We start from the raw sequence: 24,966 nt of genomic DNA on the forward strand, positions 1-24,966 counted from the left end.
CACCGCTGAAAGTCTCTCTTTCTTTTCTTAGTGGCTTCACAAGGAGAAGAAAGCTTTGATCAGCACTGAAATGAGAGTAATGATATTGGTGAATTTATTTGACCAATATTAGTCTAAAATAGCTAATTATGATGAACAAAATAATATGCAAAAGCTATTTTGCAATGGAGAAAAATAGCAGGGAATGGTAGAATATTGGTGGATTTACTTAACCCAAAACCTTAAAAAGTAGAGCCCATTCAAATTTTCCAATTATAAAAATTAGCACCATTGATTTAATGCTAATATGTGTTGCAAACTTCAATCGCATGCCTATGAAAAATATTATTCAAAAATAAAGATCAATACAAAATGAATTATTGTTAAAATAGAAATGTAAAATTTTTGTCTCTCAATGGTGACTTGTTAATGATCCTTATCTAAGATAACATTGTTCACAAGTTTTTAAATGTGATTCTCTCTATTTTTTTAATTAATTACACTTGAGTTGATAATAACTTGGTGCCTAATTAGTATTGAATCCAAAATTTAAAATAAATTATAAAACAAAAGCTTGACTTAGTAATTTTACCCACACAAAAAAAAAAAAAACAAGAAGCTTGACTTAGACATGTCGTAACAAAAAAAAAAAAAGGCTTGACTTAGACAACTGAGAAATTAATAAGAAGATAACTTTGCAGAGAAAATAGAAAAGTAGATGTGAGTTGCATTCATCAATGAAATTTCACATTAGAAAAGGAATGGTGGTGGGGTCTGCAACAATAATGTTGTTTAGAATTTCTCTTTTTTGAGGTAAGTCTGTCTCTATTTCAAAATTTTTCTTTGTCAATATTCATTAAGGTAGATTACTGTTTGAGAGATCACATCAAGTAATAAATTTTTTAAATAAAGTTATTAAATTTTCATATTTTTATAAACAAAGTTTATAGGGAAATGAACTTAAATCCTAAAATCCCAAAAGATCAACTAAAATATAGTTAAATTTATAAAATTTTAACAAAATATGATTTTTCTTGTCTATCACTGGGGAGTAGAGACACTACAAAAGAATAGTGGATTAGAAATTTTGTCACTAATCAATATAAATTTAGTCGCTAAATGGGTTGGCAATGAAATTAGTAATAGAATAATTTTGTCGGTAAAAAGACCGTCACTAATTCATTAACGACGGAATTTAAAATTTTGTCACTAATTAATGATGGAATTACAATTCTGTCATTAATTCCGTCGCCAATCAGTGATGAAATATTTCCTTTGCTAAACAATGATAAGCTATTACAATTATGTGATAGGATGCATTCCGTCGCTAAATCTATCACAAATAAAAATTCTATAAAAAAATCAACATTGCCATGTCACCTAGTGGGTAGTGCCACTTCATCGCCATGTTACTACCACCTTATCACCCCTCCCTACCATATCACCTCCACATCACCATGTACTTGCCACGTCACCTTCACGTCATGTATTAACTGCAAATAACTTCAAATGTGTGCCTTGGCTAAGTTCGAATCCAAAACTTCACACTTTCATGAGTCTTTGCGTCCAATCTTATTACTAATTAAGTTGAAGGAGATCTTTAATCATTAATTGATAAATCAAATATATAATATTTAACTGCCCACACACACATATCAATAAATATATAATTTAAATATAATTATTTTATTTAACATTATTTTTATTTATCAATAAAATAAATTAATTTTTTATATAATACTTATTTTATATTATATTATAATTTTATATTATATCAATAAAATATTTTTATTTTTAAATAACAATAATTAGGTATGTTACTAGGTTATCAAAAAATAATTAAATATATCATTTAAATTATTATAATTATTAGTAATATCTAAATAATTTAAAATAATAAATTACATATAAATATATATATTATAAATCATATAATAAAATTTAAAACCTTAGCGCTGAAATTAGTGACAGAATTATGATGGAAAGGTTTGCGACAGAATTTTTTGTTGCAAATGCTATCACAAAATGATAATAAATGCTGCTGCCAGTGGCATTGGAGATCTCTAATAAGGAAGCAATGAGAAGGAATTAGTAATGAAAGGAAAACTTGTTTAACAGAAGCCATGTGATTTTCTTTATGAATAATTGAATGATCTCTATTGTAATGAGTATGTTAGGGGGTTCATTTACTGGCTCATCACCTAGATGAGATCTAGACCATCCAGATCATATTTAAAGCATTATTATATTATATTATTTTATTTTATATTTATTAAAATAAAAATTATAAAATAGTTTTAATAATTTTTTTATTTGTAATATGATCTAGATTTAATTTGTAGGGTATAATTTAATATTAAATTTTTATAATCACTATATATTGACTATCCAAATGTACTATGTATGATCTTTAAAAATTATAAAATTATTTTAATAAATTTTTTATTTTTAATCTGGTCTAGATTTAATTTAGGGGGTCTAATTTAATATTAAAATTTTTATAATTGCTATATATTAACTATCCAAGCATACTCTGTACAGTTTAATATATAGTAGTTATAAAATTTTAATATTAAATTGGACCCTCTAAATTAAGTCTAGACCAGACTAAAAATAAAAAATTTGTTAAAACTACTTTATAATTTTCAAAATTTTTATTTAATAAATATAAAATAAAATATTACTTTAAATCTAGACCATCCAGATCAAAATCTGGATGGTCCAGATCTCATCACACTGATGAGTGCCAGTGTGATGAGATGACTGAAGTCAGATCCATGTGTTATGGCTCTGCTTTATGGTTCGAAAGAGGAAGTGGAGGATACACTTAGTGTTTGGGGTGAAGAAAAGTAAAAGAACGTGTTTTGAGGGAAAGATTGACTTGCTAGCTAGACATTAAAATCCCATAAAACTATTGATTTATGACATTCAAATTAAACTAGTCTTCTGAACGTAAAAGACACGAAAGGCAATAATTTTTTACTTTTGATGATCGCATTATCTCATTAGCGACTTACATATGCAATTTTTTCTCTACATTAGAACAATGATGTTATAAATTGTGATTTATACGTAATAATTATTAATCTTTTTTGGAATATAACTTGTTTCTTGTAAATAGGTTTGGGTTTATGATATTCAATTTCATATTGTTATGCCAATATTCTTATAGCCTAGTGGCGTATAAGCTCCCCTGTAAGTTGGATGGGAATTTGTAAGTTTGATCCCACTTGTAACCTCAGATTATTAATTAATGCCTGCCCTTTAATTCAAAAAATAAAATTTAATATCATTGTACATTTTAAAAATTATGGGCCACTTTTTTTCTGCACGTGCACTTCATTTTTTATAAGACATTTTATTAAAAGAAAAGCCTGTCTAATTTTAAGTATTAGATGATCTTCAAGTTTCCATGATAAACTCATCTATATATATAATATATATAATACAAGAATAAAAAGCATATTCAACATGTTTTTTTAATGAGTTAACATGTACTCATACTGCTGGCAAAAAAAAAAAAACATGTAATAATTACTAAAATAAAAAAGTGACGTTATGGTTTTAATGAGTACACTTGATCACAATAAGTCAACGAGATTGGTGTTAACCTCTAGAATTTTATGTAATTTGAACACAATTTTCTAGGATTTTAATATATTTTGACACTTTTGTACATATTTTGGACTCCAAACTAAGAACAAATGTGCATCTTATATATATTTGGTTTTGCAGACATATAACTTTCTATTGATAGTTTTGGGAAAAATTTCTCCTATTTTTGTTTATGATTATATTGAAGGAATTTTCTAGTTCTTTATTGATGCTTTTGAAAAGTTTAAAGATGAAAAAATCAGATAAAAAGGTGAATAGCCACACCAAATGGGAAAAGTGTGGAGAACAAACCAAATATGAAAAAAAAAAATCAGAAAAAAGGTGAATAATCTTTAGCCTAGACTTGCGACTTTTGCCATTAACAACAAAACGAAACATTTTGATTATAAGCTGAAGTTTGGGGTTGGAATATATATATATATATTTGTTGTTGCTTTGAGTTGGAACTTTGACCTTGAGACACTTGAGGAGCTTGGTTTTGCTAGGGTTTTGGCTTTGAACGAGTTGAGCTCAAGAGATGAAACTTTGAAGATGCTTGAAGTTCTATTTCTTTTGCTCCTCTTGTTCTTCCCTTTCCTCTCTTGTACTTGTAATATGATATGAGTTTGAATATTTTGTATATTTGTAGCTTTTGGATGTTTATGAGTAGCTAAACACTTTTGTTCTATAATTATTTTGAATACTTTTATGGATTGATTAATACTAACGTTTTCCTATCACTTTTGTGATTGATTTTATATAAGTGTTTATTTTACTCTTCTCTTAATGCTTGTAAGTTATGAGCCATAATTTAGATATTTTATTCATTTGAGTGATGCTTGAGAAGGCTAGCTTAAGTATATAATTTGGATAAAATAATGCAAGAACTTGAAGTTTGCATGATAAATAGATGGCTTTGTTAATAAGATAGAGATATATTTTTAAACCTTTATAGCCACATTAGGGTTGAAACTTAAAAATTGGATTTGATTAATTGTAACAAAATATTTATTAAGCAATTAAGGAAATTAAAAACTTGATCATATTCATTGAGAGCGCTTATTCAAGTATTTTTAAAACCCTAAGTCAGCACTTATTTTTATTAAGAACATTTATAAGAGGATGTAATTTTTAGTGTTATACATTCAATACACGGGAAACAAATAATCCAAAGTCCCATTTCATTCTTGATTAGCCTAAGAATCATTTGCTTTTGTTTATTTTCTAGTTTTAATATAATTGAAGCAACCAATCTTGTCCAACTAATTGTACGTGCTTTGCTCAATTTAATTGAATTTGCAATTTCTTTTGCTTGATCATACTTTTAAGACAATGCAAGTCTATGTGAGAACGATACTGTATTCAAAATGCATTATTTATCATGACCTGTGCACTTTCATAGCATAGAACAATTGGATATTTAAATGAGATTGTTAACAAGTTCCTTTAATGAATTAATAAACTACACTGTACTGCAATTACAAGTTAAGTTATGGTTATAATTAGTCATCATGATGTTACTGAAGTTGGTTTAGGAACTTGGTTCATTTTATATATAACATTTTGTAGCATATAATTAATAGTGCCAATGGCTTAGTGGTTCAAATGCCCTAGTCACTTTTAAGTAATTATTTTGTTGGCTAATGGCTAGAGCTCCAGCTGGTGGTGGTCCAACCTATAGAACTCTCTAGTGGTGGCAACGACGATGGTTGGGAGTACTTTTAAATTTTAATGGAGGGTTTTTTGGTCATTTCTCAAGGAGGAGACTTGGATACTTAACCTTACATATTTAATGTACTTTTATCTAATTAAACTAAAACAAATGGATTTTAATGTTGTAGTAATATTAATAACAAGAGTTTATTATAGAATATATATATATATATATAAATTATCCACATATCTTAATTTGATTGGAAAAAAGAACCTTAAATATATATATATGGCTAAATATATAATTTTCCCATTCAATTTAATCCCTTGGTGATGCAAGGTAATTTCAGAGTTCCGTGGTCCTAATTTTAAATTATTTGTCTATTGTGATCCTTTACTAAAATATTTTTTAACACATTTTTTTGTAATTGTCATTAAATTAAATTTTTAAGATGTAACTTGTATTTTCCTACAATCATATACAGTGGAAGCAAATCCTCAAAAAATTATTGCATGGACTAGGTGCACCATATCAGCCATGTTCTACCTAATAAAATTGCACTATTTCAATTAAATAAAGTATCATGTGATTATTTATAATAAATTAATTTTTGTAACAGAGTGTTTCTTTAATTTCTTTTATTTTTTCTCTCCACCATTATCAATTGCAAAATCAATTTATATTTACAGCCATCTGACATGAATATTTTTACTGGAAAATATATAAATGATGTAATGCCTTGGGTCTATGTAAAAATTTCTTACAAATTCTCCCTTGGCATAATTGGAAAGAAGAATATAATCGCAATGCCGATGACCATTTTTTGGGGTATAGTTATTCAATTAAAATGACTATATTGTCAGTTAACTTTTTACTTATATTTTTATTGTTTAATATATTATATTGTCTAATTGAAAAGAAATTTAGAAATAGAAAAAATTTATATTTTTTTGTCAGCTAATTCAGAGTTTAGCGAGGAAAGAATAATTTCTCATTTTAATTTTGTCACTAAATTAAATTTTTCTAGGTGTGGATGGATGGACATTTTTGTATGTGTAAAGCTAAGATAATTTTTTTTTTGGATAAAATCTTTAGAAACTTAAATATATGGACCCCTACATATCATTAATCAAAAGGCTCACAATCCATGTAAGACAAGTACAACTCATGAAAATAAAAATGAACAGGTTTTACAAATTCACAACTCATAGTTAGTATTTAATGTTTAGAAGAACATATCATCATATCACCCTTTCTCACAAGGTATTACATATATCCAACATTTTCTTTAGGGATAGTCGAGGAATGAAGGATAGACAACAACACCAATTGCAAAATAGATTTAATATTAAATTTTTTTAACTTGACTTCTTTGCATAAATAGGTCCTTGATCTTGTTCAATGACGCTACAACATCTAACATATTGCAACGTCCTGTTGGAAAATCAGAGCAGCAAGTCAAGGCCAATTTAAATATAGTGGATGTAGTTGTCAAAATATTACCAATATATTGTTCATCTCCTTGTAATAAATTGGAATCCATGACTTGAATCAATGCATGTGACATTGATTCACTTATCCAAGTCTTTAAGCTTAATCCATCGACAAACATACCTTCTGTTGGCTTTTTCCTTGTGAACACTTCCATTAGTATTATTCCATAGCTATACACATCAACTTTTGTTGACACAATTCCAGTAGATCCATATTCTGCATATGATTTAATTTAATTCAACCAAAGTCAAATATCAAGTAACTTATATATGATATAACAAGTAAAATAATAACTAACTAATAGCACAAATTCCTTTACATTTACTGAAGCATTCTTTAGAATTTCTTGGATATATATATATATATATAATAGTTTTGAAATAACAACCAAACAGTACTTTAAATGCATGGTTTTTAGAACATAAAAACTGTCAGAAAACATTCTCATCAAATACAATATATGGGATATATTTTTGACAGGAATATATATCTCAAATTGTTGTATATGCTATATTAAAACTACTTACTACATTGATGAACATGAGCCCACATACAATTTTTTTTTTTGGCCGAACACAATGACATACATTAAAACACACCATCACATTCAAGTTTGAAAGTAAAACATAGAATTCAATATAAGTATACTAAATTAGTTAAAAAAAGAATAGTTCTTTTTTAATATAAAAAATCCATCAAAATTGTAAGGAAATAACCAATAAAAGTTGTATATAAGAATTAGGGAAATTAGATTCAATTGCAATTATTTTACACTGATAACTTTAATAATGTGCTGTAGTTTGTCAATTCAACTTCTCATGTATAAAAACATAATGTTTGTAAACAAGTGCATCATTTCACATAAATAATAAAAATTTATTTTTTCTCTAATTTCATTCAATTTTTGTTAGTCTGGAAAATGAGAGACAATATATGTATCTTACTGTAGTAACTCCAATTTAAATGGTGCAAAAGAAGAATAATAAAGATTTAAGTTGATTACCTGGTGCCATATAACCGATTGTAGCTATTGTCTCAGTGTGCGTCTTAGATTTCCCTTTATCTAGAAATTTGGCAATTCCAAAGTCACTCACATGGGCAACCATATTATCATCCAACAAAATGTTACTTGGTTTCAAATCACAATGGACTACTGGTGTTGACAAGTCATGATGAAGATATTCTAAAGCATATGCTACATTTATCATTATATTCAGCCTTTGTAGAAAATCCAAATGATTGTTATCAAAATATAACCATTTTTCAAGGCTTCCATTAGGAATAAACTCCATTATCAAACACTTCAAATCAGCATTGGAACAACTACTAATGATCTTCACTAGATTTCGATGGCGCAAATTACGCATTGCGTTGCATTCTACCTCAAAGCTCCTTGACAATGCTTCTGAGTCAAAATTGAATATTTTAACAGCAACCATTATTCCACTTGAAAGTTTTCCTTTGAACACAGAACCAAAACTTCCCTTTCCAAGTAAGTTACTCTCATCAAATCTATGAGTTGCATCCAAAATTTCAAAATAAGAAATCTTTCTTGGCATTCCTAAAGTAGATAAAACTTTTCTAATGGTATGCCTAGAATTTATTTGCTTTTGTTGAAAGATCACAATGCCTGTAGCAATTAAAGCTATGGACAAAACCATTGGCAATACACATTTCAACAAAATCAATTTTTCCATTGACCTTTTACGTGTTCCTTTTTTGCATGGAGACACTTGCATTTGTGGCTCACCACAAAGTGCTTTATTCATCATGAAAGATTCAAATGTTAAAATTTTGAAGACTCCGCCACTTGGAATCTCACCCTGTAGTTCATTAAAAGAGAGATTGATGTACACAAGGGATATAAGTGACTCTATAGATTTAGGAATCTCACCAGATAGTTGATTTTGGGAAAAGTCTAACTTCACTAAGCTTAGAGAATTCCCAAGTGATTCAGGAATCTTCCCATGCAGTTTGTTATGTGCCAATGAGAGAATTTGCAAATTTTGCAAGCCACCTATGGCTGATGGAATGATGCCTGATATACAATTTCTTGACAAATCTAATGATACAAGTGCTATTAAGTTGCCAATCTTGAATGATAGATTTCCAACTAAAACATTGGAAGATAGGTTTACTTCCAATATACCAATTAAATTCCAAAAGGAAGAAGGTATATCAGAAATCAACTCATTGGAGTCCAAGTAAAGTTTTTGCAGGGACATAAGATTTCCAAAGCAAGGCGGAATTGCTCCAGAAAACTTGTTTCGAGATAAATATAGATAGGCAAGTCTTCTAATTTGACAAAGCTCATCAACAATCAAGCCACCAAGTTCATTGCCTTTAAGATTCAAATCCTGAAGAGCCTGTATGTTGCTAATTGTTTTTGGTATTGATCCACTTAAAAAATTTTCAGCCAATGATAGTTGGAACAAGTTAGATAGATTCCCAATTTCTGATGGTATGTTACCATTAATCCTGCATGAGTCTACAATTAGCACCTGTAGAGAATTAGACAAGTTTCCAATGGACTTGGGAAGTTTCATATGCAGTGGATTCTTTGAGAGAATCAAACTTTTCAAATGTCTACAATTTGACATTGAATTGAAAAGGCCAGTTTTAGAATCAGAACTATCTATAATGGTAAAATTATTATTACTCACTGAAAGGGTTTCTAAGTATCTTAAATTCCCAAGTGTGTTTGGTAAAACCCCTTCAAAATTATTTTCCTCCAATTCTAGAGTGGTTAGCTTAGAAGCATTAGATATAGTATTTGGGATTTTTCCAGAAAGTTTGTTGCCCCATAAATAAAGCATTTGTAGATTAGAAAGGCCAAATCCAAATTTTGATGGAAGACTTCCTGAGAGAAAATTGTTTGCTAGAGACAGGACCTCCAAAGTTGACATGTTGAAAATTTCTGATGGAATAGACCCTCTCAATTTGTTTTGAGATAATTGTAATATCTCAAGCTGTTGAAGATTACCAATTTCCATAGGTATTGATCCTATAATACAAATATTAATTAAAGTATCAATGATAGCTAATATTAAAATATAAAGAAAATTATAAATGTCTAACTACTTAGATTTACCCACTACTTAGACATAAAATTTTGGACAAATTTGTGATGGATTTGGGCATTTGCAACAAACTTATAATTATGCTTTGATCCGTTACTAATTTAGTGGGCAGAATTTTGTGATATAATTTCACATTTTTTATGTCTAAAATAAATGCTCTTGTAGGTATTGTTTTTAGTGGTGGATGATAAGTTTTTAGTTCGCTAGCCTGAGCTTCTAAAATTATTTTTAATTTATACTATTACAAACCTAAATAGTCAGTTACATCATGGTTTTAACAGTTGGTCCATACTAGCCGATTGGATGTGAACTAGCCTGTGGTCAAGTCTAGCATAAATCATTAAATCTTATGTGTAGTGAACTAGTCAAAAATTTATCAATAAATTTGGGGATCATGAAAAACATGTTGGTTGGTTGATTCACCGGTTCAAGCATTAGATCTAAATAGAAAAAGAATAGACAAGGAGAGGTTCAGAGAGAAGTTGAAAATGATAAGGGGAATGAACATGCATGATTCAAAGAAAAAAATTAAGAAAAGAAGTCATTATAAAGTATAAAATATCTCATTAAAAGAAAATGACGGTATGAAAATGTACCTTCTAAATCATTGCTATCAAGATACAAGTGTTGAAGCATAGTCAAGTTTCCAATGCCTCCTGGTATGGGCCCAGATAGCTGATTAACCGTTAGGCTGATCATCCTCAGATTTGCAAGACTTATAATTTCACTGGGAATTTTTCCTACAAATAGAAAAAAAAAATTAACAAAGCATCATTGTAAGTAAAAAGAGCAACACTTAAATTTGTGGTAACGCATACTTTCTATGTTATTTGAAGTTATTTTGTGTTTTAAAGTTAGTGGCCTAAATGAAAATAAGATTATATATATCTAAAGCATGAATGTCCTCATATATAGATTTATATATTCAAAAGATGAGCAAACACTTAAAATCATGAATAAAATTATGATATATATAGTATATAATTTTTGTTCTATGTTTTGAAAACAATTTAGTCTATATTAGCCTAGTTTTTTACTTTTATTTTGATGAATTATATTGCTTGATAAATTAACAAGTTTAATAAGGGGTGGCAGTTTTTTTTAACTTTTCATAAAAAAATTTACTTTTTAAATAATAAGAAGCTTGTTTAAATGATAATAAAAGATAATTCCCATTAATTATATATGTTTTTGAATTGCTACGTACCAATCCCAAAGCATAATGTGTAGTTAAAATATATTTTTAATTAAGAAATTTAAGTTGGTGAATATTTGATATAGTCTGTTAAATTTTGTAGTACAAGTTGTGAAAGCTGTGCGTCGTAATCTAAATAATAAAAAAAAAAAGTCAATTTTCCAATTCCTTGAGCATACATATATATATATATTCACCATACCTGTTTAAGGTTAATTAATGCTCAGAAACTTATTATCATCATGTATGTTTATAAATTTTGGATTTAAGAGATTCTCTATATTTACTGTCAAGAAATAATTTCTTTTGCAATGTGGTAAAAAAAACTCTACTTTGATTGCTCATGCATAAAATATCATATTAACGGAAAATTAAGCAGAGCTAGCTTTTAATTTGATAAAAGTATTTATATACCTTTTAAGTTATTGTTGTCCAGAAATAATTCTTCAAGCCTAGTGAACTTGCCAATGCCTCTTGGTATGTGACCAGACAATTGATTAAAACTTAAGTATATGCTATTCAAATTTGTGAGATTGCTTATTTCATTCGGAATATTTCCTGCAATATTGCAACACAATAAAATCACAATGCTGTGAATTTTGTTGCATAAAATTAAACATTCTAATTTTGCTCCTCTCACCTCCCACAATTCTAGTTTTATCTTTTGGAAACAAATTTCATATAGTCTGTTGAGTTTATACACGCACACACACATACATGGTTTAAAAATTTTACAAAGAAGAATTTTAATTTAAAAACATAAAATATAATGAAATCCCAAGAATTTATTTTATGATTTTTAAGAATTCTTGTAAAAAGAAGTTATAAATTAAAGTTGGAGATTTAATTTGGGGACCATTTGTTTGATCTTCCTTTTACGAGATGATCAAATTTTTTTTATAAAAAATTATTTTGCAAAATTTTATTATATTTGTTTAAAATTTTAAAGATAATCAAAATATAAAAAAGACATATTTCTAAGTTCTGACTATTTTGAAAAGCTATTTTGAATAGTTTTTGAAAAGGAAAAATTTTATATACTCAGCTTTATATGTTATGGTACTTGTTTCTAATTAAATCAAAATATGCATATCACTTATAAATTATTTATTCTACAATAATTTTTTGTTATTAATATTACTAACACATTAAATTTCACTTGTTTTAATTTGATTGGATGCAAGTACTATACATTAAGTATATAAGACTAAGTATCTAAGTCTTGCCCTTTTAAAATAACTAAATAATAATTTTTTTTACCAATAGAGATCCATGAAAATATCATAAAATATAAAAATAACTAAATAATAATAAATTTTCATTACTATAGCTAAACATAAAATAATATATGCTTTTATAAAATCTCTACAACATATATCTCTTTTTTTTAAAAAAAATCTAAATGATGTAAAACTCACTGATTTTTCAATCACAAATAAATTGGTCCTTGATTTATTTTGTAGTATAAACTTAATGAAAATATGTTGTCTCCTAAATAAAACCATTGAAATCATCAACTTGACATATATTTGAATGGATGCTTTTCAAAAATTATGATCACTCAAAAAAGTTGCTTCTAATGATTCCCGTTAAAAAGTAAAGGAAAAATTATGTATGAGTCTCATAGAGCAGATTTATTTACAAATAAGTCTCGTAAAATTAAAAAATCATAGCTAGGTTCCTTGGGACTTGAGTATAATTTGAAAATAAGGTGCAAAGATAATAATGTCCTTATTAAAAATACATTACATCAATCAAGTATTTCACAATTATATCATCAATAATTTGCAACTATCACTATAACTTTTTACAACTATAATTTTACATATCAAATAATTAAACTAATCATGCATTACAAGTTTAATATAAATTTATACAACTACCTCATCAATAATTTACAACTATTACATCAACATTATACAACTATAACTTCATAAATCTGTACATTACTAATAAAGTTTAATATTAATTGTTTACAAATATTTCATCTATAATTCACAACTATTACTTTAACTTTTTACAACTGTAACTTCATATATTTAATAATTAAACTGATTATACATTACAAGTAAAGGTAGTATTATCAGTGCATTTTAATTTCAAATTACAATCAGATTCCAAAGGACTTGGCTCTAGTTTCTAAATTACGTGTGACTTATTTGTAAATAAGTATGCTTCACATGACCTATACATAATTGTCCCAAAAAAAAAAAGCAAGCAATAGTAAAAAATTATGATTCGTTAAAAATGTACCTTGGAGGCTATTGCTTGTAAGATATAAATTTTCAAGCATGAACAAGTTTCCGATGCTTGGTATCTGCCCTGACAACTTATTCATACCCATGTACATATTTTTCAGATTTGTAAGCTTATTCATTTCTTTGGGAATATGTCCTGCAATATGGCAAAAAAAAAAAATAACCTTGTATTTTTTTCGTGAGTGCTTATATAAAAAATAGTATCCAATGAAAGAGTAAGACATATAATTTTGGGAATACATTATTGTTTTATCTCATACACATTCAATAATTTGATCTCTAGTCAATATTACCAACCGCATAATATACAGATATACATGCATCAACTTATGACAATTGAAAACTACAAAAGGAATTTCAAAAATTGTAGCGTAAAAAAAAAGTGCCATGTTGAAAGAGAATTCCCAATAACATTTAATTAAATTGTCTACTTAAACAAAAATATCTTTTGTCAGAGAGAACTCATTCAAGGCATAATTTTTGAAGAGTAGTCAAATTTGTTCTAGGGATGATGGCTTAATTATAGAGGTATAGTTAATTTGTTTCATATAATTGTAAAATGTTTGAGAATTTTCGGTTCAAGGACTAACTTTGAAAAGACATAGTAAATTGCAAGCCCCAAGTTAGATTGACATCACATATAAGATTGATATAAACAATTACAAAAAAATGATAAATTCATCAATTTTGAAATAGAATAAATATTTATATCATCACATATATATTATACAAGACATACCTTCTAAGAAGTTGACAGACAAAGAAATGTGTTCAAGTGATGATAAGTTAGAGATAGTTGGAGGTATACTTCCTGAAAGCATGTTTCTTGAAATGAATAAAACTTTCAGGTGTTGAAGTCTTCCAATATCTAATGGAATAGATCCATTGATAGAATTAGACTTCAAATCCAAGGTCACCAACTTAGACAAATTGCATATGCTTGGAGGAATGAGACCTCCAAAACTATTATTGCCAAGACTCAAGTGTTGAAGCATAAACAAGCTTCCAATCCAAGTCGGAATTTCTCCACTAAGTGCATTATAACTCAAGTTTAGAATTTCCAATTTGCGCAATTGAAGCAACTCTTTTGGCAGCCCACCATGAAAGTTATTGCTTTGTAGTTCAAGTTTTTCTAGGAAGGATAGATTTCCAATTTGTGATGGTAAGGTGCCTTCAAGATCCATCTCAGGAAGACTCAGGATTCTCACTTTCTCATGGTTAGAATCACATGTGACTCCAAACCAGTTGCAAAAGGAAGATGATGGGTTGGACCAATTTTTCAAGTGATTGTACGGGTCCCTAATAGAAGATTTGAAAGCAAGAAGTGTCAATCCATCGAGAGTAAAATTGGAATGACATAAAGATGGGCAAACCATGAGACAGAGCATGGAGAAAATGGAGAAGGAGAAATAAAAGAAAAGATTTCCCATGTTGGATAGGCTTAGAGCTTCTTAGGATGAAGAGAAAGGAGAAGAAAACTTCACTATATATAATCATTGAGAATGATTGACTGACCAGCTTGGCAATAAGAGTAAGGATAATAATGCAATTAATTGTGATAACCTATAATAGCTAATTATAATGAACAAAATAATCTGCAAAAACTTGTTTGAGATGGAAAATAATTAAGAAATTTTAAATACCATATGTGGTCAGACTTTTAGCGGCAACTTTTTATAATCATAGTTGAAAGTCTCTCTTTTTTTCTTCTTAGTAGCTTCACAAGGAGACGAAAGCTTTGATCGGCATTGAAATAAGAGTAATGATATTGGTGAATTTACTTGACCAATATTGGTCTAAAATAGCTAATTATAATTAACAAAATAGTATACAAAAGCTATTTTGCAATGGAGAAATATAATAGGAAATGTTACAATATTGGGGAATTTACTTGACCCAAGACTTTAAAAGGTAGAGCCACTCAAATTCTCCTATTATAAAATTTGCACCGTTGATTTAATGCTAATATATGTTGCAAATTTCAACCGCATGCCTATGAAAAATGTTAATCATAAGCAAAGATCAAATACGAAATGGATTATTGTTAAAATGAAAATTTAGACTTGTTTTTTTTCTTTTTAATGATGACTTGTTAATGATCCTTATTAGATAATAACATTGTTCACAAGTCCTTACATATGATTCTCTCTGTTCTTTTTATTAACTACACTTGAGATTATAATAAGTTGGCACCTAATTAGTATTGAAGAATCCAAGATTTTAAATAAATTATAAAACAAAAGCCTATCAAAAGCTTGACTTAGAAATTTTACCCAAAAAAAAAAAACCTTGACTTAGTCAACCGAGAAATTAATAAGAAGATAACTTGTGGAAAAATAGAAAGGCAATTGTGAGCTGCATTCATCAATGAAATTTCGCATTGGAAAAGGAATGGTCATGGGGTCAGCAATAATAATGTTGTTTAGAATTTCTCTTTTTTGAGGAAAACCTGTCTCTATTTCAAAATTTATCTTTGCCACAAAGCATTGTGGTTGATTACTGTTTAAGAGATCACATCAATTAATAAAATTATTAAATTTTCATATTTTTATAAACAAAGTGTATAGTGAAATGACACTTGGATCCTAAAATCCTAAAAGATCAACTAAAATATAGTTAAATTTATAAAATTTTAATGAAATATGATTTTAGTGAAGTTGTGTATCAATATTTCTCATTTTCATCCATACGTTTTTGCCATAATTTTCAAGGTCAAGAAAAAAAGACAAAAGTTGAAAGCAGCTAATTGTTAGCCTAAAAAAATTTTAAAAATGAAAAAAAATGTAAAATATTTAAATTCTTACCTTGAATCAAATATTAGCTTTTTCTTTTGTTTCAACCATTACAGTTAAATTACTAATGGAGACTTGTTAAAAAATTTAACATGCACACATTTTTATATTTTAATATGCAAATGGTTATTTGTTAAGTTTGTAAAGGAGACTTGTCATTTTACAAATAGTTAATTATTAAATTAATAACAAAGACTTGTTAAAAAAATTTAAAATGCACTAGTAATGACAAGTCCTTATTAGTAATTTAACAAGTAACCATTAATGAAATGACAAGTTCTCATTTACTAACTTTGCCAATTTTCCTTAATAATTTGACAATAAAATATAACTTTGGATCCTTATATTTTGCTCAAGTTTTGCTATAGGTTCTTGCAAGATGATCTATAACACCAGAAAAATGCATAAGGATCTTGAATATTGAAAAAAGTGTAGAGACCTATAGCAAAATTCAAGTAAAATACAAGACCCAAAGTTATATTTTTCCTAATTTGAAAAGTAAATTTTACTAAAATAAAAAGTTTGTGGATATTAATTGGTCACCTAAACTTAGTTGTTAATGTACCTTTAAGTGATATATTGTGTGTTAGTGGGACTTGGATGTAATTCTCCATATTAATTTTCTTAACAAGATACAGTATTTTAATATGCAATCATTTGTGAGATGAGAAATCTCTTTTACTAACTTTGATAATTTTCCTTAATAATTTAAAAATTAAACTTTTACTGAAAGAACAAGTTCGCACAAACTTTTGGCAAGTAAACTTTTGATTTAAAAAAAGCAAGTAAATATTTATAAAAATGGTGCATATTAAATTTTTTAATGAGTCCTCATCAGTAATTTAACTAATAATTATTTGTGAAATGACGAGTAATCATTAAACTCTTGATACATAGTGGTTGTGAAAATAAAAATAAACTTGATAATATATACAATTTTATGCAATGTATAACATAAAGTGTTGGTAGCTTAGTGGTTATCAATTATTTTGGTTAAGATCCTTCAAAAAAAAAAACATGAGGCAATTTCGTTTTTTATGACAAATTTTAATTACTTTTAGATCCGTTGGTCCTGTAGAACAATTTCATATTCTTTTGGTCCTTTTTGGCAATAGATTTGCTCTAGAGGTCCTCAACCACAATTTTTTCTATTATAAAAATACAATTAATAATTATGTTTTATTTGGTATTACTATAAATGACTATATAAATATATTAGTTTAGATATTTGCTTAACTGAAAGTATATTTTTAATTCTTTTCATGTGTGTGTATATATGCACGTATCATATATGTAATGTATCCAATAATTTCTAAAAACAAAAATATTGACATATCGAATATTTGATTCACGTATCGCGTATGTGCATCATAGTTCATAGAGGGAGAATATTGATGAATAACTCCGAAAGGAATTTAACATCTTACCCTTATTTTGAACAAGTAAACATCAACAAATTGACAATTAAAGTTATTATTTTAATAAATATCTAATTTATCCAGAATCCTAGTTAGATACTAATTTTTTTCATAAATCCTTTATTGATATTCTTGGTTGGTTTTTTATTGATACCACTACAAAAAAATGACTTTTAGCAGTGACACTAAAAAGTCACCGTTGATTCTCAACTTTCAACAGCGACAGTAAAAGTCGCCGCTAAAAGTGTGACTTTCTGTGGTGACAAGATATAGTCGCCACTGATTGTCAGACTTTCAGCGGTGACAAGTGCATGTCGCACTTGTTGCCTCAGAAAGTCACAATTTCAGCAACGACTTTTATTGTGACCGTTGAAAGTTGAGAATTAGCAGCGACTTTTTAGTGTTACCGTTTATTGTCAACATATTTTAAATAGGGATAAAGTTGGAATTCTATTTATTTTAAGATAATTTAATTAGTTAACTATCATTCTTTGATTTAGTAAAGTAGTTAAAAAAATCTTATAATAGGAACTAAAAGGAGTATAGTTCATTCATGTGGTCAAAAGAAAATAAAATTTCAATTAACTTTCATTCTTTATTATAGAAGAAGTAAAAAACGCCTTATAATAGGGGATTGAAGGAAGTATACACTAAAACAAAAACGGCGACTGTGTTTCTCACCCCCAAAAACCATTAGCAACTAGACTTTTGGTGATGACATTTTTTTACCACTAAAAACCTTTAGCAATGACTTTTGGCGGCGACTTTAAAAGTCATTTAAAAAAAATAAAAGAGGCATCTCATGCCACATCACCTGACACGTTGTGCCACATCACCTACCACATATGCACCTCCTCATACTACAGCACATGCCACATCACCCCGCCATGCACCTGCAAGTATTATATGTGAAATTAAATATATATTATTTAACTAAATACACATATATCAAATAATATATTATTAGAAATATATACAAATATATTATATTTTATTATCATTTATTAATATGAGTGTTTATATATATATATATTTCTTAAGAAAATATTATTTTTTATAGCAAATATTATTTTTGTTAGGAAAATGAACTTAAAATGAAATAATTTTTAAATATTAAATAATTTTGTTATAAACATTTTAACCAATTTTTAAATTTTATTTTATTTTTTAAAAAATAATTAGGTATATAATTTATTTATAAGTATGTATTATATTAGTTTAATTTAAATATATATATTTTACTTTTCTCCATATTTTTCTCAAAAATTAATAAATAAATGATTAAAATTATATCTTTTTACAAGTTAAATGCTTCCTCTTCTTTTATTAAAAATAATTTTATCTACAATTTTTCAATTATCTTAAAAAAATTAATAAAAAATTTATTTTAATCTTATAAATTTTTTAATAGTCATTTTGAACAATTATTCTTTATTATCTTTAAGATAGGAAACGAGTGGACATGTGATAAACTAAAAGTAGATGCTAAACAAAAAAAATCCAAATTCAAAATCGAAGTGGATATTTCATGATCAAAATAGAAAAAATTTTATCTTAACTCGATCTAGATTAGTTTGGACTTTCTTTAAAGTATCCTTAACAAATTCAATCTCAAGATAATAGAAAAACTTTCTAATAACTTTGTAATTTAAAATAATCATCAAATATGGAGCATTTTTTTTAATAACCATGTGTTAGTGAAAAGTAGAGCCCAATAGATGGAGTAGACACCATGTATATACCAAGCCAAGTATCAACTGTACAATATATCAAGTAGTTTACAATGCCATTTGCATCTTACAATACCTATACAACTTTAACATTCTAATGCTATTTATGTATAACTTAGCCTAATTATAATTTAAAGAAATTTTTTGAAATAATTCATAAAAAAATTATAAAAACTAATTCATTTATAATTTATATATAACTTAGCTTGATTATATATACTAGCTTAATAAGATCATTATTAAAAAATAATCCACAAGAAATTTTTTAAATGTAATTATTAAAATAAGATCATTATTAAAATACTAGCTGAACAAGAGCATTATTTTTAAAAGTAATAATTATTGATCTTATATATAATTTATTTTTCATTCTACATATAAATACCTTTAGTGGCAACAATTTTTTTTAGAAAAAGTAATTATGTGAATTAATTTTTATAAAAATATTTTTTAAATTTTTTATGAAAATACTTTTGGTGGCGACAACCTATTGCCAATAAAAATAATATTATATTAATTATTTTCAATTTTTTAATTATTTTTTTGAAAATACTTTTGGCTAAAAGTAATTAGATAAATTAATTTTAGTTTCTTAATTAACTTTTATGAAAATAATTTTGGCTAAAAATAATTACATAAATTATTTTTAATTTTTTAATAATTTTTTATAAAAATACTTTTGCCGGTGACAAACTGTCATTGCTAAAATAATGATAAAAATTATTTTTATTTTTTAATTATTTTTTTTATGAAAATAGTTTTGGTGGTGGCAGTTTGTTGCCACTTAAAATAAGTACATAAACTGTTTTAAACTTTTTAAATATTTTTAGAAAAATTAATCTTTTAGTCTTTCAACATTTAATTTAATTGTAACTCATTCCCTCAACTATGACTTGTTATGACTCAGTCCCTCAACTATGACTTAGTTTCTTAGCTTTTTTTAATTCTTTTTTTCTATGTTAGCTTAGATCTCATATCAAAGAGTAAGAGGAGAGTATTTTAGAACAATATATGAGCATTTCCTTTATCCCTCTTATTTGATAAGAAAATTTTTTAAAAAAATTAAAAAATAATGATCAAATTATAAGTGAATCAAAAGTTGAGGGTCTGAGTTGCAATGAGTTATAGTTGAGGGACTGAGTTACAAGTGAGTTAAAGGACTAAAAGATTAATTATTCTATTTTTTTTATGAAAATCTAAAAGTTATTTTTAGCAATGGCAATTAAAAGTCACCACTAAAAGGGGCCTTTGGTTGTGACTTTTAAAAATCACCACTAAAAATTCACTTTTGGTAATGACTTTTAACAGCAATACAATGTCGCCACCAAAAGTTGACTTTTAGCAGTTACTTCTAATTGTCATCGTGAAAATTAAACTTTTGACAGTTACTTTTTTTGCTACTACTAAAAGTTACCATCAAGAGTCTTTTTTTTTTTTGGTAGTGATAGTTCATTCTTGTCATTGAAAGAAACTAAAATTCCATGTAATTAGGGGCCACCAGTGTCCTTCTCATCCACCTACTTTACTTTTATGAGGGGTGAATGATAAAGTGCCATCAATAAAAGTTGTAGCTATTAATGAAGGTACAACTCTATTTCCTTGAACCTTCCAGCTTGCACTAGTCACCAGTGTTATAAGTTGGAATGTTAAATCCATTGAAATTATAGGGGGAGACTTTGACCAAACCTCAACAAGGGCATCTTCTCCTATGAGAAATACACAATGAAACTCACCTGGGTGATGGGCTCTAACCATGTGTGGGTTCCATTAGTTGTAGATGTCTTCATGATGGACAACCCACCCCTGATCAAAGAAAAAGAAATTGAGTGACTAGAAAAATTGGGTGCCAATATTATTCATTGCTTGGTGGGTAAAAAAATTTTCTAAAACAGAAAAGGGACATGTACCTATTTGCATTTTCCTTTTTCCGTATACCAAACAAAGACTTATATTAATGCTTTTTCCATACGTTCTACTATTCAAGTCAATGCATGCCTATTGTAATGTCACAATTATGCTTGCCTTTAGAACAAGACTATCAAAATTCAATGAATATAGAATTTACTCTCTCTCTCTCTCTCTGAGATAACAAAGAGTTCATTTGAGTTAATTGGGTACCGAGAACTCACTAAGGTCAGGACATGTGTCTAGACTCCAAGAATCTCTCTCTCCCCCTCCCTCCATACCCCCACTTATCATAAGGATGGCTATAACATGAAAAAGAAGTAATTGATTCAGAATCAAGTGATAACTACTCTTTTTTAAAAGACAGAATTAATTATTTTATTCCTTTATTTCTCCTTCATCCTATTTTATCAAAGGGCTTTTGCAAATAGCTTGCACAACTTGAACATATGGATAATAAATAGGCAGTTACCATTTTAATCTTGCACAATATTTTGGAGGAAAGACCTTTTTAACTTTAATTTTCATTTTCAATACCTATTGGTCACATTTATAGACTCGACTCTCCTTGCAAGAGAAGCAACCTATGGTGAGAGTTTAAGTTATAGGACCTATGTTTCTCACAGGAGACTCCATGACCATGAGTACGTTCGAAAATAATAATGTGTTTCTCTTGGGCTTGTTACTATCTTTGATGCACGAATACTGATACATATATAGTATTTGATACTTCAATACTTTCATTTTAAAAAATTAAGATACGATATGTATTTTATACGTGCACACACACAAACACACATATATATTTATTTATAAAAAATAATAAAAGCATTAAAAATATAATTTTAATTTAGAAAATATCCAAAATAGCATACATATATAGCCCTATAAAATAATATCAAGCAAAACATAATTATTACTTGTACTTTTATTCTATCTATATCTAATTGCTTATTGCCTAATCTCTACTAGTAGTTCCTTTCTTAGGGTTTAAATGCCAAAAGATTATATTCATACATTTTATTTTTTTATTATATCTAAAACTTATTTTTTAATGAAGATATAATTTTTTATTTTAAAATAAAATTACATAAATATATTAGGAATAAAAAAATTAATGTCACAATATTTCACAAAATTTAATTTTTTAAAAATAGTCTTGAAGTATCAACTTTAAAGTACCTATTCGTAATCTAAAAGTATGAAATACGTCTCAAGAATAAAAAAATTTAAAATTAAAATATAATATTTTGATACTCTATAAAAATGTATCGAAGAAGCATCAGTATTGGACATGATACTGATATGGATATATGAGGCAATTTGAAGGATCAATGCTTCATAAGTTACTATGGGAAATAACTCTATTCTTTTTTTTTTGGGTCGATCTGTAGTTATATTTTAAATTAATGATAAATTTCTTAATCTATATACATGTCCATATCCTTAATATAGCTGGCATCCATTCATCGAGAGATTCAGAGTCATTTGGATAAAATGATAAATATGCATCTTCGATTAAGTCCACAAGGGTAAATAATTAACAAGCAGAGTCATGAATTCAATTATCAACAGACAAATAGATAATAGACCATAATCCTATCTATAGTTAACATGGAGTATCTGATCATAATTTTAAAGTATAACACATAATTAAATATCTACTTCAAAAGGAAGGTATCCTTAAAAGATCATCTCATCAATTAAACAACGAGCCCCTCAGAGGTCAACATGAGGTATATTATCAGCTATGCTACCTGAAAACAAAAATATTTTCAATGAATAATGTTCCAATTTACAGTTAGAAGAAATAATAAAAAGTAACATAAATGAGTTAATTATAAACTTATTAGAATAATCAATTGTAATAATATAAACACATACTCATAATTATCAACACCAACAACTAGGTAAATGTATAACATATGAATATATGAATTCAATTAAAATTATTAGAAATTCAAGTTCCACCTTCAATTTTCCTCATATCCTTAAACACCTTGGAATTTATGTTTCTCAATACAAAATCCATATACAATAAAAATACCCATTTACTTTTCAAAATCAAACTTAAGGAAAATAAGTCTCAAAACTCTTTCTTTAGTAGGACTTAATCAGAATAATTAATAAGCATGGACACACAGTCCACAAGGGTAAATAATTACCAAGCAGAGTCATTTTTCGCCGGCTAGTTTGAGTGTGCTCGTTGTAGTTCCTCATTTCTTCCTCTGTGATGGCTAGTAACAGATCAAAGTTTCTTCCTCCTGTCATCGCCGGCAACCCTGAATGAACTTTCTTCCTCCTCCTTTGCTGTGTTGCTGTGAGGGAAAGTCAGGAGTTCTTCATCATTTTTCTTTCTCTACCTCGCGTCACTGGTGCTCGCGGCCATGAAGCTCTGTCTATTCTGCTGTCATTCTTCGTTCTCCCCTATTAGTTTTGTGCCAGCTGCTTCAATATCTTGCACTGGGAGTGATTTCTGACATGGTTGGAGGGTCGATTTGCTAGTTCTCCCATTTATCTGTGCGCAACGGCGAGAACATTTTTTTTTCTATCCTCGACATTTTCTGGTCAAAGAGAACTCTGAGTTTCTCATCCTAACTCTGTCACGGTGGACCTAAGGTGAAGATCTTTGAATATTGTTTTTCCTTTGCTGGTCTGGTGCATGGCTGTGTGAATGGAAGAAATATTGAGGTTTATTAAAGCTGAAATTCAAGTTTTGGTTCTAACTTTAGTATGATATATCCCTATAATCGTTTTACTTCAGGTTTGGGAGCATGGTAGTGATTTGAAATTCTTTCAAGCTTAACTGATTTTTGATGGGGATTTAATTTTTGATTTAAATTGATTTGCTTTTGGCTAAAGTAATGAATTTGGAAGGTGAATTAATTAAACATCTATGCTGAAAATTTTTAGGAAATGGATAGGAAGAAGCTTGATTATAGTTAAGGATTAAATGCTCACAAAGTGGCTAATAGAATGTTTGAGAGTGAGTCTTGTTAGATAATGACTTGATTCTTGATGTATATGATGATTATACTGCTGATTAAATGAATTGTCATTGAAAGACAATTATCTTTTATGGAATTTGAGAGTTTGATTGATTTTAATATCTATCTTATAAAAATTTTGGGAGTGGGAATCAAGGAGAAAATTGTTTGATTTGAGTTTAAGAATTATATCTATTAAAAGGAATTTTATTTAATTATGTAATTTATTAATTTTATCAATTGTTATGATGACGCAGTTGGTATGTGCTCTATTTAAGTCAACTTAGTGTGGTGGAGAATTTTGATTGTGTAGTTATTGGCGGAGGTTAATTGAATTTTGGAAATTTCACATTTGATGATTTATAAGTTATGATATTGATTTATGACTCATTTTGGGGTGCCTTAAGGAGTTTGATAAGGGGTTATGGACGTATTTTTTTTTTAAGAATTGGGTGTGCACTCATGTAGTATACATACCATGATTAAAATTTAACTACTTGTGCTAGAGGGGAGCTGGAAAAACAAGTGTAGTATAGATAAAGCTCTGGATATATATATATATATATAGAGTATTGTAAGGATCAAAGGACTTTAGTTTTATATCGGATTGACTTAAGAACCGAGTGACTATATTTTTGTGATGGGAAAGGAGTTTATTAAACACGGATAAAGGTCACTAAAGTTTTGTATTATTGAATAGGGGATGAAAGAAAATCTCGATCGAGGTAGTAAGGGAGGATTGAAGCTTTAAAGGGTGAATTTTACACTTGGAAATAATGCAGGCAAGTAGATAGCGTTCCAACTAATATTTCAATAAAATTTTTACTGAAATATTACATTTTTATACAAATTCTTTTTACAGCAACAATGTGATTATTGG

The 24,966-nt window shown here is 27.8% G+C and overlaps 1 protein-coding gene across 1 annotated transcript; it reads right to left on the reverse strand.

Annotated features, from left to right (window-relative positions):
- Window positions 1–6,447: 6,447 nt before the first annotated feature.
- Window positions 6,448–14,684, reverse strand: LOC129317455 (receptor kinase-like protein Xa21). The gene is made up of 7 exons (XM_054961780.1): window positions 14,176–14,684; window positions 13,994–14,112; window positions 13,250–13,390; window positions 11,411–11,554; window positions 10,398–10,541; window positions 7,725–9,725; window positions 6,448–6,937 (listed from the first exon to the last, which is right to left on the reverse strand). Exons 1-7 carry the CDS (start codon window positions 14,682–14,684, stop codon window positions 6,576–6,578), a joined length of 3,420 nt encoding a protein of 1,139 aa, XP_054817755.1. The 3' UTR covers window positions 6,448–6,575.
- Window positions 14,685–24,966: the final 10,282 nt, after the last annotated feature.

The sequence above is a fragment of the Prosopis cineraria genome, unplaced genomic scaffold (assembly GCF_029017545.1).
Source record: "Prosopis cineraria cultivar Desert tree isolate PC_DT_omini unplaced genomic scaffold, ASM2901754v1 PC8, whole genome shotgun sequence".
Classification (NCBI taxonomy): Eukaryota; Viridiplantae; Streptophyta; class Magnoliopsida; order Fabales; family Fabaceae; genus Prosopis; species Prosopis cineraria.

Excerpts from the sequence above, each read along its gene's own strand:
- LOC129317455 (XM_054961780.1), bottom strand. The coding sequence starts at position 14,684 with ATGGGAAATCTTTTCTTTTATTTCTCCTTCTCCATTTTCTCCATGCTC. Across the intron at positions 10,542-11,410 it reads GGACAACAATAACTTAAAAG|GAAAAATTCCCAGTGAAATT; the intron begins GTATATAAATAC and ends TTCTATTTGTAG. Across the intron at positions 6,938-7,724 it reads AATCGGTTATATGGCACCAG|AATATGGATCTACTGGAATT; the intron begins GTAATCAACTTA and ends AATCATATGCAG.